The sequence below is a fragment of the Mustela erminea genome, chromosome 12, assembly GCF_009829155.1.
Source record: "Mustela erminea isolate mMusErm1 chromosome 12, mMusErm1.Pri, whole genome shotgun sequence".
In the NCBI taxonomy this organism is placed as follows: domain Eukaryota; kingdom Metazoa; phylum Chordata; class Mammalia; order Carnivora; family Mustelidae; genus Mustela; species Mustela erminea.
The window spans coordinates 9,302,501-9,317,866 of record NC_045625.1 but is presented as its reverse complement, the minus strand read 5'-3'; the positions used below and the strand labels follow the sequence as shown (position 1 = coordinate 9,317,866).

The 15,366-nt window shown below is 43.3% G+C and overlaps 1 protein-coding gene across 2 annotated transcripts in view; it reads left to right on the top strand.

The window, feature by feature from the left end:
* The first annotated feature begins 6,439 nt into the window (after positions 1-6,439).
* PBX3 (PBX homeobox 3) overlaps positions 6,440-15,366 on the top strand; it is a 214,428-nt gene continuing 205,501 nt past the window's right edge. The window contains exons 1-2 of one of the 2 annotated variants that reach the window (XM_032306234.1): positions 6,440-6,740; positions 7,681-7,754. In XM_032306234.1, coding sequence (XP_032162125.1) covers positions 6,541-6,740; positions 7,681-7,754 — 274 coding nt within the window. In that variant the 5' untranslated portion in view covers positions 6,440-6,540. The remainder of the gene's footprint in view (positions 6,741-7,680; positions 7,755-15,366) is intronic. The other variant, XM_032306235.1, reaches the window with a different exon arrangement.

The window sequence follows — 15,366 nt, the reverse complement described above, 5'->3', positions numbered from 1 at the left end:
GAGACACAGGCAGAGAGAGAGAGAGGGAAGCAGGCTCCCCGCCAAGCAAAGAGCCCGATGTGGGGCTTGATCCCAGAACCCTGGGATCATGACCCGAGCTGAAGGCAGAGGCTTTAACCCACTGACCCACCCAGGTGCCCTGGTGTCCACAGTTTTTATTAGGGTTTCATTACACAGGCGTCATTGGTTGGTTCATTGCTCCCACAACTGAACTCAATCTCCAGCTTCCTTGCCATCCTGGGAGAATGAAGTAGCTCAAAGCCCCAACCCTCTAATGACATGGTTGGTCTTTCTGGTGATCATTCTATCCTGAGTCTTCTTGTTAGCATAAACTCAGGCATGATCCAAAGGGCTCAGGAGTAACAGAGATACTCCTCTCATTTGGGAAATTATGAAGGTTTTAGAAGTTAACCTCCTAAGAACCAAGGGCAAAAATCAGGCAAATATTTTTTTATCAGATAACATCTTCTAACCTGTAAGAGCTCCTGCTATGTACCAGTCACTATGTGAGGCTATTCTTCCCTCCATCATTCCTTTATGTAATTATACAGCTAGATCAGCTTTTCTGCAAGTAGCAGAAAACCCAAACCAATAGGAATTTAAAAATAGGAATTAAATTTTCTCAAGTAACTAGAAACCTGGAGTAAGCTATTACTGGTTGTGTTCAGATAGTCAACAATATCTGCAGACACCTAGGATTTTCCTGTCTTTCTGCCCCACTTACCATGTTTATTTTTGTTTTTAATAAATGCTTTGTTTTGGAATATTTATAAAGAAATTAGTGGTACAGAGTTCTCTAATACCTCCCACCCTGTTTCCCTATTATTAACATCTTAGGTTTATATGGTGCATTTGTTATAATTAATGAACCAATAGTGATACATTATTATTAACTAAAGTCTATAGATTACTCAGATTTCCTCAGTTGCTACCTAATCCTCTTTTTCTGTTCCAGAATCCAATCTAGGATACTACTTGTAGTTGTCATATCTCCTTAGGCTCTTCTTGGTTATGATGGTTTATCAGACTTTTGTTGTTTTTGGTGACCTTGACAGTTTTGAGGAGTACGAGTCAGGAATTTTACAGAATATCCCTCAACTGAAATTTGTTTAATGTTTTTCTTATGATTAGACTGGAATTATGGATTTGGAGGAGGGAGACCCCAGAGAGAAACCACCAAACTCTGTTGATTTTTATCCTCATATTGTCCCCTCAGTATCACAAGATGGCTGCCATTGCTGTTCCAGAATCGGAATCACGTTCAAAGGTGAAAGAGGCAGAAGGAAGGAGAAAAGAGCCTTCTCTGTCCCTTATTTTTAATAGGAAAGTCATCCCATCATCCCTGTGCCTTGACAAGCTCAGAAGGCTGGGGATAGGATGTTCATAGTTGACTTAGTTCTTAACTGAGACTGAACACATTGCCATGGGAATAAAATCACAGTTCTATCAGCATGGAAGAAGTGGGCAAGCAACTGACAGTCTCAGGTTCAAGTGCCTACTGTGTATGTAATAACATTGTACTAGGTGCTATGAGGGATGAAAGGACAGAGAGATGGGGTTTTCCATCAAACTTTCCAGAAATTCTGTATTTCAATAAATATTCTCTTTTAAGGACCTCATCGTAGAAGGGTACACTGTTATCCCACTGATTCTTTGGTCGCTCAAAGAGAGCCTCAGAAGATGAAGATTTGTCACATGTCACATGTGCTAGCAACTGTAAAGACCATTTCTAAAGAGTCATTTCTATAGTGACAGAACAATGATATGTTTGGGAATAAGTATCTAGTCAGTTTCTCCAAAGTGACATCTTTCTTAGATGTCCACGTTTTGTTGTTGTTGATTTTTTTTTCAAGTCAAATCAACCATGTTATAGTCACACCTCAAAATACCTTGCCTTTAACATGCTTATGAATTAGATGAGAAAACTAACAGGTGAATTGAGAGCAAACAACACATGACTATTTAGTATGGTAGCAAATTACATATTTCAGGCATTATGCTTTGAGAGTTTAGAACAGATGAAGATCAGCAAAGGTAGGCATGGCAGGAAAGATGGGCAGCAAGGCAAAATCCTAGGTGGCCATGGGGGATGGCCTGACTGGGCTTCAGCCTGCATTTCCCTCCTCCACTGCCATGAAACCCAGATTCCTCTAAAAGAGTTGCTTAGGGACGCCTGGGTGGCTCAGTTGGTTGGGCAGCTGCCTTCGGCTCAGGTCATGATCCCAGCGTTCTGGGATCGAGTCCCGCATCGGGCTCCTTGCTCGGCAGGGAGCCTGCTTCTCCCTCTGCCTCTAGCCTGCCACTCTGTCTGCCTGTGCTTGCGCTCTGTATCTCTCTCTCTAACAAATAAATAAAATCTTTAAAAAAAAAAAATAAAATAAAAGAGTTGCTTATCTTCTTTTTATTAAGTACGAATCACTTTTCATTAATTTACAGTTCACCTGTTAAAGTCTTGTGATTTTTACTTAGTAACCTTGATAAAAGGACTTTTAAAATAATTTTTAAATTATTTATTTATTTATTTGACACACACACACACACACACACACACACACACACACACACAGAGGGAGAACAAGTAGGGCAGCAGAGGGAGAGGGAGAAGCAGGCTTCCCATTGAGCAAGGAGCCGGATGCGGGACTTGATTCCAGGAGCCTGGGATTGTGACCTGAGCCAAATGCAGATGCTTAACCAACTGAACCACCCAGGCGCCCTTAAATGATGTTTTTTGCACAGTGTTTTATAGGGTGGGCTTTGCAGCCACACAGATCAAGATTTAAATCCAAGGTCTAGGACTACTTACTGGCTTTGTGGTCTTATATCAGTTCCTTACCCTCTCTCATTCTGTTTCCTTGTTTAATAATAACCTGAGTTAGGGCTGTTTTAAGACTGAAATAAGATGAAATAAGGGGAACACAGAGTACAGTGTCCCACCCGGAGAGAGTGCTTGATAATGGCATCTGCTGTGACGATCACCACATTGATGACAGAGGCAATGGTGATATTAATATAAACCTATGGAAAGGGATGGATATGAGAGAGCCCCTACTTGGTTTTCACCATTTTGTCACTGTTAACTTTACATGAATGTACACTTACCAAGAGTAAATTACATTTCCCTTGACTTTTTAATAATCACTGCCTTAGAGAGAGCAAAGATGGATTTAGGTACTTAGGGAGGTTCTATTCTATTATCTGCGAAGGCACCAAACCACGTGACTCAGATTGCTGAGCGGAGACAAGAAGCAACATCTTACACGAGAAACTGGCAAAAGCACAAGAGATCTTGGAACATGTGCAATTAATTGACACTGTTTATTGGGACTTGGAACCTAGTCTAAAAGAATTTACACATTAAATCGATGGTAACTGTCGATGAGCCTATGAGGGAATCCTTGCTAGGACCCTCTGGCTTTTACTGCAACTCCTAGTGATAATAACAAAAAGAGAAACCTCCCAAGCAGAAGGTCAATCTAATCCAATCACTTAATGCAGAGTTATGATACCAAATTTCCACATCACTGAATGACCATGGGTTTAGAGGTGTATGCCATAAAGTAGCTGCGGGTGTTAGATATTTAACAAGTTGTTTTATTCCTAATTGCTGGCATTTGCTTAACTGTTTTCTTAATTCTAATTTATGTTTTTATGTTCCAGTTTGTTTACATAGCCCATAGTTCCCAATTGCCTTTATTTGCTTAAGTGTTTCTTTAATTTTATTTACATTTTTATATATGTTGCTTTGCTTACATAACTCATTGTTTTGGAGTGGGCTAGAAATAACCATAAATCCCCATTGCTAATTAGCTTCATCCTCATGACTGATTAGTTAAGATTATGAGCCTAGGAGAAGGGCAGGAAGGTGGCCTGATAGTGAGTCAGAGGATCAATGAATTTTAGAGCTGGAAGGAATTTAGAGCTTAAGGCATCCTTCAGAAAGAATTCCGTGGTTTTACGTCTTCCCTATTAGAGAATTGTGAGAAAGACTGGGTGCTTGCTCTTGCTCCTTTATGCAAAAATGTACAAGAATTTGGTGACAGCTTTGAAAAACAAGTTAAGAATAAAGACAAAGGCCAATCAATGATGACTATGAGTAACCCATAATGGGGGCTTGAAAGAAGAATCAGAAACTTGACATATGAATGGGCTATAGAAGAGCAGGGAATATTAATGAACATGAGGGGGCTTCTTTGGAAGTAAGCAGAGTGGATTGTTTGGAACTCCCTCTCCAGCAGCTGTGCAGTTTGTAAAGATTTTAGCTTGCCTAACTGTAAGGTTAGCTATTAGCTTTGCAGTGGGGAGTATTTAAAAGTACACACAACATATGAAGGAAAGAACCTGGAACCGAGTAGCCTGCTTCATTCCAAGAATCCATCTGGCATGTAAAGAACTGCTTGTCCTACATTAAACCCTGCAGAGTAAGAGCCATTTTTCATATCTCATACCCCTATTTTTGGTTTCAAATAAGACAGCTTACTGAGTTTGGGGAAGGAACAAGACTTTTCAGAACCACCCAACCAAAGGATCCATCTAGAAGGAGCTCTGTGAATCTCAAATGGAGAAAACATGTCGAGGCTGTTTGGGAAATCGGATTAAGAGAAACCTCAAGCGTCCACAAAAGCCCGGAGTCCAGATCCCTAAACAATGTGAGCCTTTAGTCATTTGTAGACAGAGAACAGCAGAACAGGAGGTGTTATGGATATGAAAATCTGTGGCTGGGGTCCCCAACATTAAATGACTCACGGTGGTGACAGGGTAAGTTGGTAAGTGAAATCCAGTCTATTCTTAAGCAAACGTATCTTTGTTAATAAAGAGCTCGTTTTTGCAGCTTTGGTCCATCTGGAGGCAGCTAAAAGCAAACCCTGCCAAAGGAGTAATCCCTAGATTACCAAGAATTGAGGAGTGCGTGAAGTGTTGTTAAGGCTGGAATTGGTCCTGGATGTCAGGCCCTTTCCCTCCTCCTGGAGCCACTTCCCTCTGACACATTTTCTTACGCTCCCCTTTCAAGAGAAAGTGTATGGCAATCAGATCCGCCCAGAGCAGACAGGAAGCATGCGGGACAACAGGCTCTCACCTTACCCGGTCCCCTCTTAAGGGACAGCGCAAGGCCTGAGCGCCGGCGCCAACTCCGAGCAGCGCCCTTTCGGTTACTATGGTGATCCCCGGAGGGGGCGGGGCCACCATCCGCCGCTTCCCCGCCTCTGCCCAGACATTTCGAACGCTCCAATTGGGGCAGCGCTTTCTTGCCTCTGTCCCGCCCCGTTCGGCTCCTAGTGCAATACGGTAGGCCCGGGACGGGCAGCCGGAACCCTGAGGGTACCACCTCCTGACGGGAAGAGCGGGAAAATATACCAGGCGCTGTGTTAGGCGTGAAGCTCGCGGCACTGCGGGGAAGCACATGGGTGGCTTTGGAAACGAGTTGCCCCGTGTCCCATACACAACTCCTCGCACCAATGACTATTAACACTAGGGATCAAGAGCCGGGGTGCGGGCACAGCGTTTGCGGGCCCGGTCGGCCTGTCCCGCGGGCCCAGGACGCGACCAGGCGTGAGGATCCTGGGGTGCGTTCTCCGGCGGTGGGGATCCGAGGCCAGAAAGGGCGGACCGCAGCTCGGGGGCGGTGCCAGTGGCGGCGGCGGGAGGCGTAAAGCCCAATGAGCGCGCGCGCCGCCCCCGGGGGCGGAGCGTGCCGAGCGCTCCCCGCCCTCCCTTTCGCCCCCGCCCCTCCCCCCGGGCGCCCGGGCCGCAGTGAGTGAGTGGCACTGGCAGCCTGTCAATCCCTCAGCCGAGCGGCCTTCGAGCCCGGTCCGCGGCGGCTGCTGGCAGGGTGCGCGGCTCCGGCAGTGGCGGCGGCGACTTCTTCCGCCCCATCAATCTGCTGTCCGCCCGGCGCGCGGCCCGCCGGGGCCCTCCATCGGGCTCCGCGCCCCGCTGCGCCGGCCCGCCCGCTCCCAAACTTTCCTCCTCCGCCCCCTTCGCTCCCCTCGGCCCGCCCGCCGGCCTCTTCCTTCGCCGCCGCCTGCCGCCGCCGCTCCCTCCCCCGGGGCGGCCGGGGCTCGGATCCCGCCCGGCCGAGGCGGCGGAGGCGGCGGCGGCGGCCGAGGGAGGGGAGTGCGCAGGCTGGCGCTGGGGGCGGCGGGCGTCCCGGCAACTCGGCGGGCGCTGAGGAGCAAGTTGCGCGGGGCCGCCCGGCGGGGCGCGCGGCGGCGCGGAGGCGGCGCGGCGGCCGCGTGAGGGCAGCGGGCGCCGCTGCCTCCGCCTCCGCCACCGCCGCGGATCCCGGCGCTTCCGCCCGGCCCTTCTCCTGAGCCTCGGCGGCGGCGGAAGCCGGAGCCGGGCGCCGGTCCGCGCCACCTCAGCCGCGGGCCCCGCCGACCGGGGCGCCCCCTCCCCGCGCGGGCGGGGAGCGCGCGGCCGCCTCCCCCTCCCCCTCCCCCCTTTCTTCTCCTCCCTCGTCGCCGCCGCCGCCGCCGCTGCCGCCGCCGCCTCAGCCTTCGCCTCAGCCGCCGCCGCCGCCCGCTCCCGCCCGCGCGCGGCGGGATGGACGATCAATCCAGGATGCTGCAGACTCTGGCCGGGGTGAACCTGGCCGGCCACTCGGTGCAGGGGGGCATGGCCCTGCCGCCTCCCCCGCACGGCCACGAAGGGGCGGACGGCGACGGCAGGAAGCAGGACATCGGCGACATCCTCCACCAGATCATGACCATCACCGACCAGAGCTTGGACGAGGCGCAAGCAAAGTTGGTGTCGTCTCATTAAGCATCTTTTGTGTGTGTGCGAGAGCCGGGCCCGCGGCCGAGTCGGGGCCCGGGGTGGCGCCCGGGGCAGGGGCCTCAGCCCTGGGCAGGGAACTTTCTCCGCAAACCGGCAGCCTGCCCGGGCCTCGGGGGGACTTGCCCGCACCCCTCGACGCGGGCGGGAGTCGGCAAAGTTGCTCTCGGGGCTCGGGACAGACTTGGTGCCACGCGGATTTTGTGGTTTTCTCGCCCTCCCCCGTCCGGCCCTCTAGCAGCCCGGCCCCCTCCCACGGATTCAAACCTCCCGCCTGGACCCTGTGCACGCCGCCCCGAGAGGGCCCCGGGCCGTTCTTGCGGGAAGTGCAACTTTCTCCTCCGGCCTGGAGTCGCGGCGCGGGGCTCCACTTGGCCGCGGGACGACCTCGTCGTGCGGGCGGCCGCCCCAGCTGGGAGGGCGCGGGGCGATGGGCGGTTCCCTGGCGGGTCCGGGTGCGGGCGGCCAAGTTCTCGGGAAAGGGAGGGCCGTCTCGCAAACTTTGCCGAGCTGTCACCGCCCGCTGGCCGCAGTCGGCCGGTCGCAGGCGCCGCGCCCGCTCCCCTTGCTGAGGGCGGACGCCGGAGCCCCTCCGCGCCGTCCCCTCCCCCGGGTCGCCGTCGTCTGCCCCGCTAGCTAGGCTCCCCGCGCGGGTTCGCGCCCTGCGGTCGCCGAGGCAGCTGCCTGCCGGGCAGATGGGTCGCGCCTCGTTCGGGCTGGAGCTTTAGCCGCCGGAGCTTGCGGGCTGTCGCTAACTAGTCAACTTGAGTTTCTGTTGACTTGCCATGGTTCCAAGGAGCCTTCCAAAATAGAAGGCCGGAATTAAGTCTTGGGTCTAACTTAAAGGAAGGCGCCATATTATTCCATAGGTGATGCTAATACCTTTGTGTTTTGCTATTTGTTTTTTAGGAAACATGCCCTGAACTGTCACAGAATGAAACCCGCGCTCTTCAGCGTCCTGTGTGAGATCAAAGAGAAAACAGGTAAGAGGCTGCGCCCCTTAGTGGGCCTGGAGACCCCCGAGTTGGGGTCAGAGCTACTCCTTCCACTCTCCAGTTGAGAGCTGCTGCTTTTGGGCACCGCCATCTTTGATCATTCTCTCCTTCCCACCTCCTGATCTTGAGAAAAAACTGCAATAAATCTGGAGTCGATTTCTCAGTTCCGCTCCCGGTATAAAATGAAGTGTAGATGCGGACGGGGCTGGGTCGCTGTCCCCAGGCGGCCGCCCCTGGCTGCGGACAGGGAGGGGGCCCGGAGCGCCGGCCGCCCTCTCTGGCCGCCCTCTCCCGCTCCTTTCCCCCTTGTTTGTATGTCAGTTTTTTAAAAAGGAGCAACGGGAGACTGGATGCTAGGGACTGAGTCCCAGGGAGAAGCATCGCCTGAACTTTGTTTTACTTAGACAGTTCTAAGCTTCAGCTCCACAGATAGAAGAATAGATGCAATTGAACAGACTCCAGTAGGATGTTTGAATTAGTGTTTTAGTTGGGAAGGCTACTTTTGAGAAGCAAGAAAGGGTAATGGTGTGTTTGGGCATGTACAGTGTATTACATCTATTACTACTTTCATTGAATTTTATGCTTGAAGTCATTACATTGTAAATATGTTTAATATATTTTATAAAGTAGAAAAAGGTTCACATTAGCAGGTTAAACAATTTTTGAAGTGTTTAAGGCAGAGAACATATGAGAAGACAGGTTTTACAGAAGTGCTGGAATAAAAACTACACAAACAGACATTCCTGACAATTCATTTCAATTTAATTTTCTTGTTAGAATTTTGAAAATTAAAGGTATTTTAGCCTTGAGGTGACAGTAGGAACTCAAGTGGAATTAGAAATTTAATTTAGATGCTTTAGTTCAGATTTGGCATTATCTGCCCTGTATATGGCAAACAAGTGCCTTAAACAAGCTTTACTGTTGGTGTGTGTGTGTATGTGTGCGTGTGCGTTAGTTATAAGGTATTATAAAGTTGCTGTTTTTTAAGTTGAGGCAAAGAAGAGAAAGTTAAAGTCCAGGATATAGCAATATCCAATATCCTAGTAATGCTATTTAAAAGATTAAAAGTCATTTTGTTTAAATCGAGTGCACAAATGATAGCACACTGAATATACATGTTGGTAGAAGAATTGTCTTCCTTTTAAACATATTTTTCACTCTGCAATGCTATTCTGATTCCAAAGGTAATCAAGAGAAGATGATGGGTTATTGCTACCTATTAAAATATATGCTAAAACCATAATTAACAGAAAACACTGAAATCCTTAAAGAGTAGTTTTCCTGCTTTTCATTCACCTAGTATTCATGGTTTGTAAATGTTGAGTGATTCTTTTAAAGATAGATTTTACATTTTGAAAACCACAGGCATTTTAAATGACTAACTTACTCTGTGTTGATTTTTAGCTCCCTTTAGGACGCATTGTGATTTAAAATGGTAGATAATTTTTATCTGACTATGAAATAAAACATCAAGCATTACATCTTGAAGATTCTTAGTTTAGAAGCCTGAAAGTGTATAGTTCTCAGTAAATTATGTTGCTTAATGTCCAAGGATTTTCTTGCTATCAGGGCTCCACTTCAGTTTCTGCTGACAGCTAAGCACTGGGGTATTGACTATGTTGTGAATATTAAGATTGATTCAACTTACACGGCATTATATTACTAGGGAGACGGGATTGATATTTTCCCCCTATCACCCGCTTCTTGTTATTTGTATTTATTTTTTTGCCGTTTTAAAGTTTTGGCCTAGCCAGCTTGAGAACCAAACCCAGCAAACTGCTTTTCTTGTTTAGACATTTAGCAGCAGGCAGAATTCAATTAGGAGGCATAAGTCCTCTAGTTGCTTATTTGCACAAGACTTAGTTACACCATTCTGAAAGGAAAGTATAGTCAGCCTCATGTCAAAGGTGAGTTACGAAAAAGAAACAAGTCTTTTCAGAGTCTGGGATTACTGGCACAGAGAGCTTTGCTAGGGCTCTTGCTATTTAAGAAGCAAGAGGTAGCTGACAAAGGAAATTTTTGTGTTTTGAAAATTGTTTCTGAGGCTTTCAGCGATAACTTGTAAATTAGACCCTCTTTTTATGCTTTGGCTGGCAGATTCAAGTTTGCACGTTATCTCTTTTGTAAAAAGGCAACGGCCGACAAAGAGTAAAGACGGCTGTCTGGGCAGAGGCATCTTCCTGCCTGCCTCTCTAAGCTCGAGAGGGGACGGGGATTTAAGTACCAAGTGATTGATTGGGGTGAAGCTCTTTCTCTCCTCTCCTTTCTCTCCTACTACCCAGAGCTCCACCTCACCCTCCAAAACTAGTCTTAGAAGGAGACAGGGACGCTGGACCTAGTATCCTTAATTTGAAATAAAACATCTGTGTAGACGTTACTGTTACTAAGGCAAAGAAAGCGGGGCAGCAAATTCCAGGCCTCCCCTCTTCCTCCCCATGTCTGTTCCCACAGTTCTGCTTTCGAAACATTGTGAACTTATAAAATAAGCATTGTAGAATATATGTATATTGCATAATGGTTTTTCTTTAGGTCATTTTATTTAACCTAATAATATAGTATCTAAAGATTAATTCTCTGCAATCTAGAGAAAGTTTACCTAGTCATTTGTAACAGAAACCGGAACATTATGTGATGACTCTATTCTGCATAATGGAGGGGTAGGGGGTTGACTAGTGGGAAGGTGGAGGGGGGAAACTGTCACTTCAATGGATAATGTCATTTCAGTTGTGCTTCTCCTAAAATAAGACAAAATCATTAAAAAATTTTCTGTATTTATAGATCTGCCAGTAGATTTTGAGGTTTCTGATTAAGCAGTGAACACAGCCAGTTCTGATGCACATGAGGGATTTAGTTTGGAAAACATCTTTTTTCTCTCCTACCAAATATGAAAAGGTATTTTTCCCTTCTGACATATAAATGGGTGATCTACCACAATTATATTATTTTCTTGTTCAGAGGTAGGGAAAGTATACTTTTCTTATGAGGTGCTTGATTTTCTTGAAAATGTATTCTTTTGTAAAATTCATTGTATGATTATTTTTGGGTAGAAACGTCATCTCTAGTTGAATTGTGATATTTATGCATTTTGAAAGCAACCGAAGAGTTACAGGCTTTGAAATCAACATATTTGTCTATTTTAAGCTAAGCAACCAGCGAGATAATTGTTGATATGTGAAGATTTTCCTCTTAATTACTTTTTAGTCATATTTTACCATCAATCTCTTATTAAATATCCCTGATGCTTCGAGGTCTCCTCATCTCCATACTTATTTTGGTGCATTCCCTCACATCTTTTGGCCATCTTAATCTGATTGTTGAAGTACTTTTCTTTGTGAAATATTCCATCCTCATAAATCTGCCTTCTCTCCAAAGCCTTTAATTATGAGAGTTCTTTTTTGAGAAATAAATGTATTTTTAAAAATTCTAATGAAAATCCAACATTTTTATATATAATCTGAATCATATTGTGAAAAAAATATTTTGTATTTCAAAAAAAAATCAACACCGCCTTTTCCTTTCTAAATGGTAGGTTAAAATACTCTATGTTGATAGCTGCCAACCAAACTCTGATTTATTGCCACCACAAACCCTAAATAGCGTTCATTTACTAGTAATGTCTAATGGCATACATGATGGTTTGCCAGATTTGTGGCCTTTGTGAGGCTTATAAGCAGGACTGACTTGGGAAGATCATAAAACTTAATGAACTTCTCTACTGCAGGAGGTGTCCGCAGGGGAAGAGAAAGGGCTGCTTGGCTGGTTGGGCTGGTTGAAATATTTTTTATGTTTAAGGATAAGAAAATGACTATTAAAAATGCTTTACTTTTAAAGGACCCTCTTCTTCCCCCAACAAGTCATAAGAATTTTAGATATCAAAACTGGATCAAGAATGTAGCTTGTTATGTGAGTTTTTATATGCATTTAGAATGTGATATATATGATTAAACCTTTTATCTTTAGTGTTATCAGTATGACTAGATTTCAGAGGGACAGAGCAGTGCTCTCAGTGAACACCTCTATTTAATTCTGACCCTATAGGCTTAGAGACTCAATGGGGTCTTCTTTTTCCCTTTTCTTTTTATGCTTCAATTTTAAAATTTGTTTTTTTTCCCTTTGTACAGTGCCGTGTAATTCTTTAATTCCCAGCGTATAAAAACCAAATATTCCGTGAAGTGAAAATTTAGCAGGAAAGATGAAAACCGTTATATATGAGACTAAATGCGGTTATATATATTGCATGTATTCTTTTAAGTTGCTCTTGAAATTATTTCAGATGTAATGATCATTATTTGTCCCAGCCTTTTAAAAGCAAATGCACTGTTCCATACATGATTCATTGTTGTGTTTTAATGAACTTACTTTCTAGTTTTTAAAAACTTTTTATTATGAACAACTGGAAACATAAAAAACATGTAGAGGGAGGAGAAACTTGAACCCCCATGAACTAATTCCCCACTTTCAGCAGCTAGCAACACTTGGTCAATCTTGTTTTCTCTGTAACTCCCACCCTTTCAAAATTATTTTGAAGCAAATTTTAATGGACTTTTAACACTTTAAATTTCATATCTTTCATATCAGTTTTAGACACATTATGTCTTGTTTACATTGAAAATATTAAATAAACAGGAAAAAGTCAGTCTATCTCAGAAATGTCGTAAATTATATTGCTTTATCACAAATTTTTTCTTAAAGCAATTTAAGAATATTTTTATTGACTTCTTTCCCATTTTTTATAGATTTGTATCACTCACTATAGCTTTTTAATGAGGTATTGAGGGAAGATGTAGAAGAGTGGTGTTTTGCTAACTTTCTTACCTTCCTCTCATTCTTTCAGACAGTAGATGCAATATATTCATAAAAAAATCTAGAAAAAAATCCTGCTACCATACTGGTTTAGAACTTTATGATCTACAGTATCAAGTATTACATTATCTTAAAAATATGGGGGATATCTTAAAACCCTTTTTTTTCCTTCCTGATAAAAATATATTGAAGCTCTTAGTACTAATTTGATCTGTGCAAGTAATTCTTTCATGCCTTCGTTTTAGTGGAGTTCATGTTATTACAGATTTATGTAGTTTTTGTCCTTTACTTGGGACTTTACTATGTTATTTTATTAATTTACATAATTCTATTCCTAATCAGAAGTATATTAATACATTGGTGAAGGAAGCCCTGATTTGCCCTGAAGAGCGTAGTGTTTCATCGGCTTTCATAAAATATATTTGTGTACATCTTTCAAACCATAATCCTTTCCCTTTTAATTAATTTCACTTGTACTTTTAGATTTCAGTTTGTAAGTTTTGTCAAAGGTTTCTTTCAAGACAGATTTAAAAAGTTTAACATCTTACTTGGATTATTTATATTTTGATACTTGATGGTGGCATTGTACAAGGTGAAGTTCTGTTGTATGAAGTGTGGTCATAAAGAATTGAAACCGCATATCAGGAACCACGCCCTAAATCAGTCACCACTTTATGTTCATACCATTGAGGTATCTATTCAGAATAAATACCTAAAACATCAGCATAAACACATAAAGTTAAATGAAGATTTTAGACTATTTTTCCTCTATTCAGGTACATGTGGACATCTTCAGGTATTTATTATTTCAGTATTGACACTATGAGAATAATGTTTTATTTGTTTTCTCAGCAGGGTTGTGTTTTAGCCATTTATCAGTGTGATCAGCATGATTTAGGTAGTTACTGACTAACAAAGCTTGCACACCCTCCACCCCCTCAAGATGACCTTTTCAAGCGTTTGCTCTACTTCAGTAGGCCTTTCGAGTCTTTAAATATGAGGGGAGTAAGTAATTTACATCACTATGTAGTTTTAAGTTGGTGGAAGTTTTCCAGACCTGGCTATCAGATTTTTTTTTTTTTACAAAGTTACAGAAGTTAATCAAACAAATTGCTATCACAACAAAGTTATAGTGTTGTTACATTTAGCAAATGAATTAATAAGCAATGCTTGAACAAGTCACTGAAAAAAGAAAGCATCTTTTTATGCCTTCAGACACAGAACCATGTTCAAATAAATTTCAATAATCTTCAAACTTAATTCCAATTATTGACTTTGTAGGTAGAATACTTATCAGAATCTCTCTTTTTTTTTATAGATGTATTCTGTAAATATATGTTTATAGTTTTTGATGGTAATGGTTGTTTGCCTTGGTACTACATTTGAGAGTATCTCTAGCAAAAAAATGGTGTGATAGAATGTGTTAAGTTGAACTGGCATGGTTTTTTTGGGGGGAGGACTGACTGCGTGATAGTAGCTGATTAGGACTGAAGACAATTAAAATTAATTATGGATAAAAGTAATTGTTAAAAGTTTTGTACTTTTTTTCTTGAGTGTAACTGCTTTACAAAAGCTATTTTGAACAATAACCCTTTTTGTGTGATCATATTAATGAGGACTTCGTATACAATGTAATCCTTTTAATGCTGATGATTCCTCACAATGTTTAAACCATTATTTGGGAGACTCGACATATGTTATGGCAAAATGATTTTTTTGTGTGTTTGTTTTGTTTTATGTGATACATCAGTTTTCAAAGCACATTTCTTAGGCATCAGAGTCCAGCAGGTGGCTTTTTACATTAAAAAATTCATAAATTTTAAAATCCCATAAAATTTTATTTCAAATTCAAATTAACTAATTGAGAATGTCAACATTTCCACTGTCTCTATATTAACATTTATAATAGAACAAATGGTTGCATATAGAAATTATCTGCAACATAATCTAAATTAAGATTCTAAACAGGCATTACAGATGCTGGTAACTTTGGCAATTATCATTTTGTTTGGTGAACAGTAGTAAAACAGTGTGCGGTAAAAGTGTTTAGAGAGAGAGGATAAATAAATTGAACAGTTTTGCAATGCAAAGTGGTTTGTGGTGTTTTTGAGGATTTCTTGGCTCTCTCTTAACTGCTATTGTGAGCCTGGAGCAGATTTCCCCATTGCTAATGCCCTAGAAGTATTAATTCACTTTGATATGCTAATTAGAGGGCATTATGCAAGAAATGAGATTAAGTGGCAGCATGAAGCCATTTGCCTGTCAGTAAATTGAGAGCTTTAGCATCAGGAGGAGCTTTGTTTTTTTGTTTTTTTTTTTTTGTGTGTGTGTGTGTGTGTGTGTGTGTGTGTGTTTTAGTTTCTCTTGGTTTTGCATATAAATAAAATTGATTGAAAGGTCTAGAGAAGCTTCTAGAACATTGCTGTATTTTTCACCCTCTTATGATTATAGAAACGTGGTGTTACAGAATTTTTCTGACTATTAATTGACCTAATTGGAGATACAAATAGGAAGTTTTTATTGTACTTTCTCTTACATGAGAGTATACTAAGAATTTTGTGTTGTCTAGTCTTTTTTTCTAAAGCCTAATTTCAGTAGCATGGCTAGTAAACTGTTAGCACCTCTTTTCAGAGTGTAAACTTGTGTGTTTGTGCAGTAATGTCTTCACTAAACTGAACTTCACAAGAATATTTTCTTCACTAAGGAAAGAAGGAGGAAGTTGTTGACTTGGGCTTCAGGAAACTATGTTAAATGAGCAGTAAGACTGACTTCAATACCTAGAAGCAGGAACAATTAA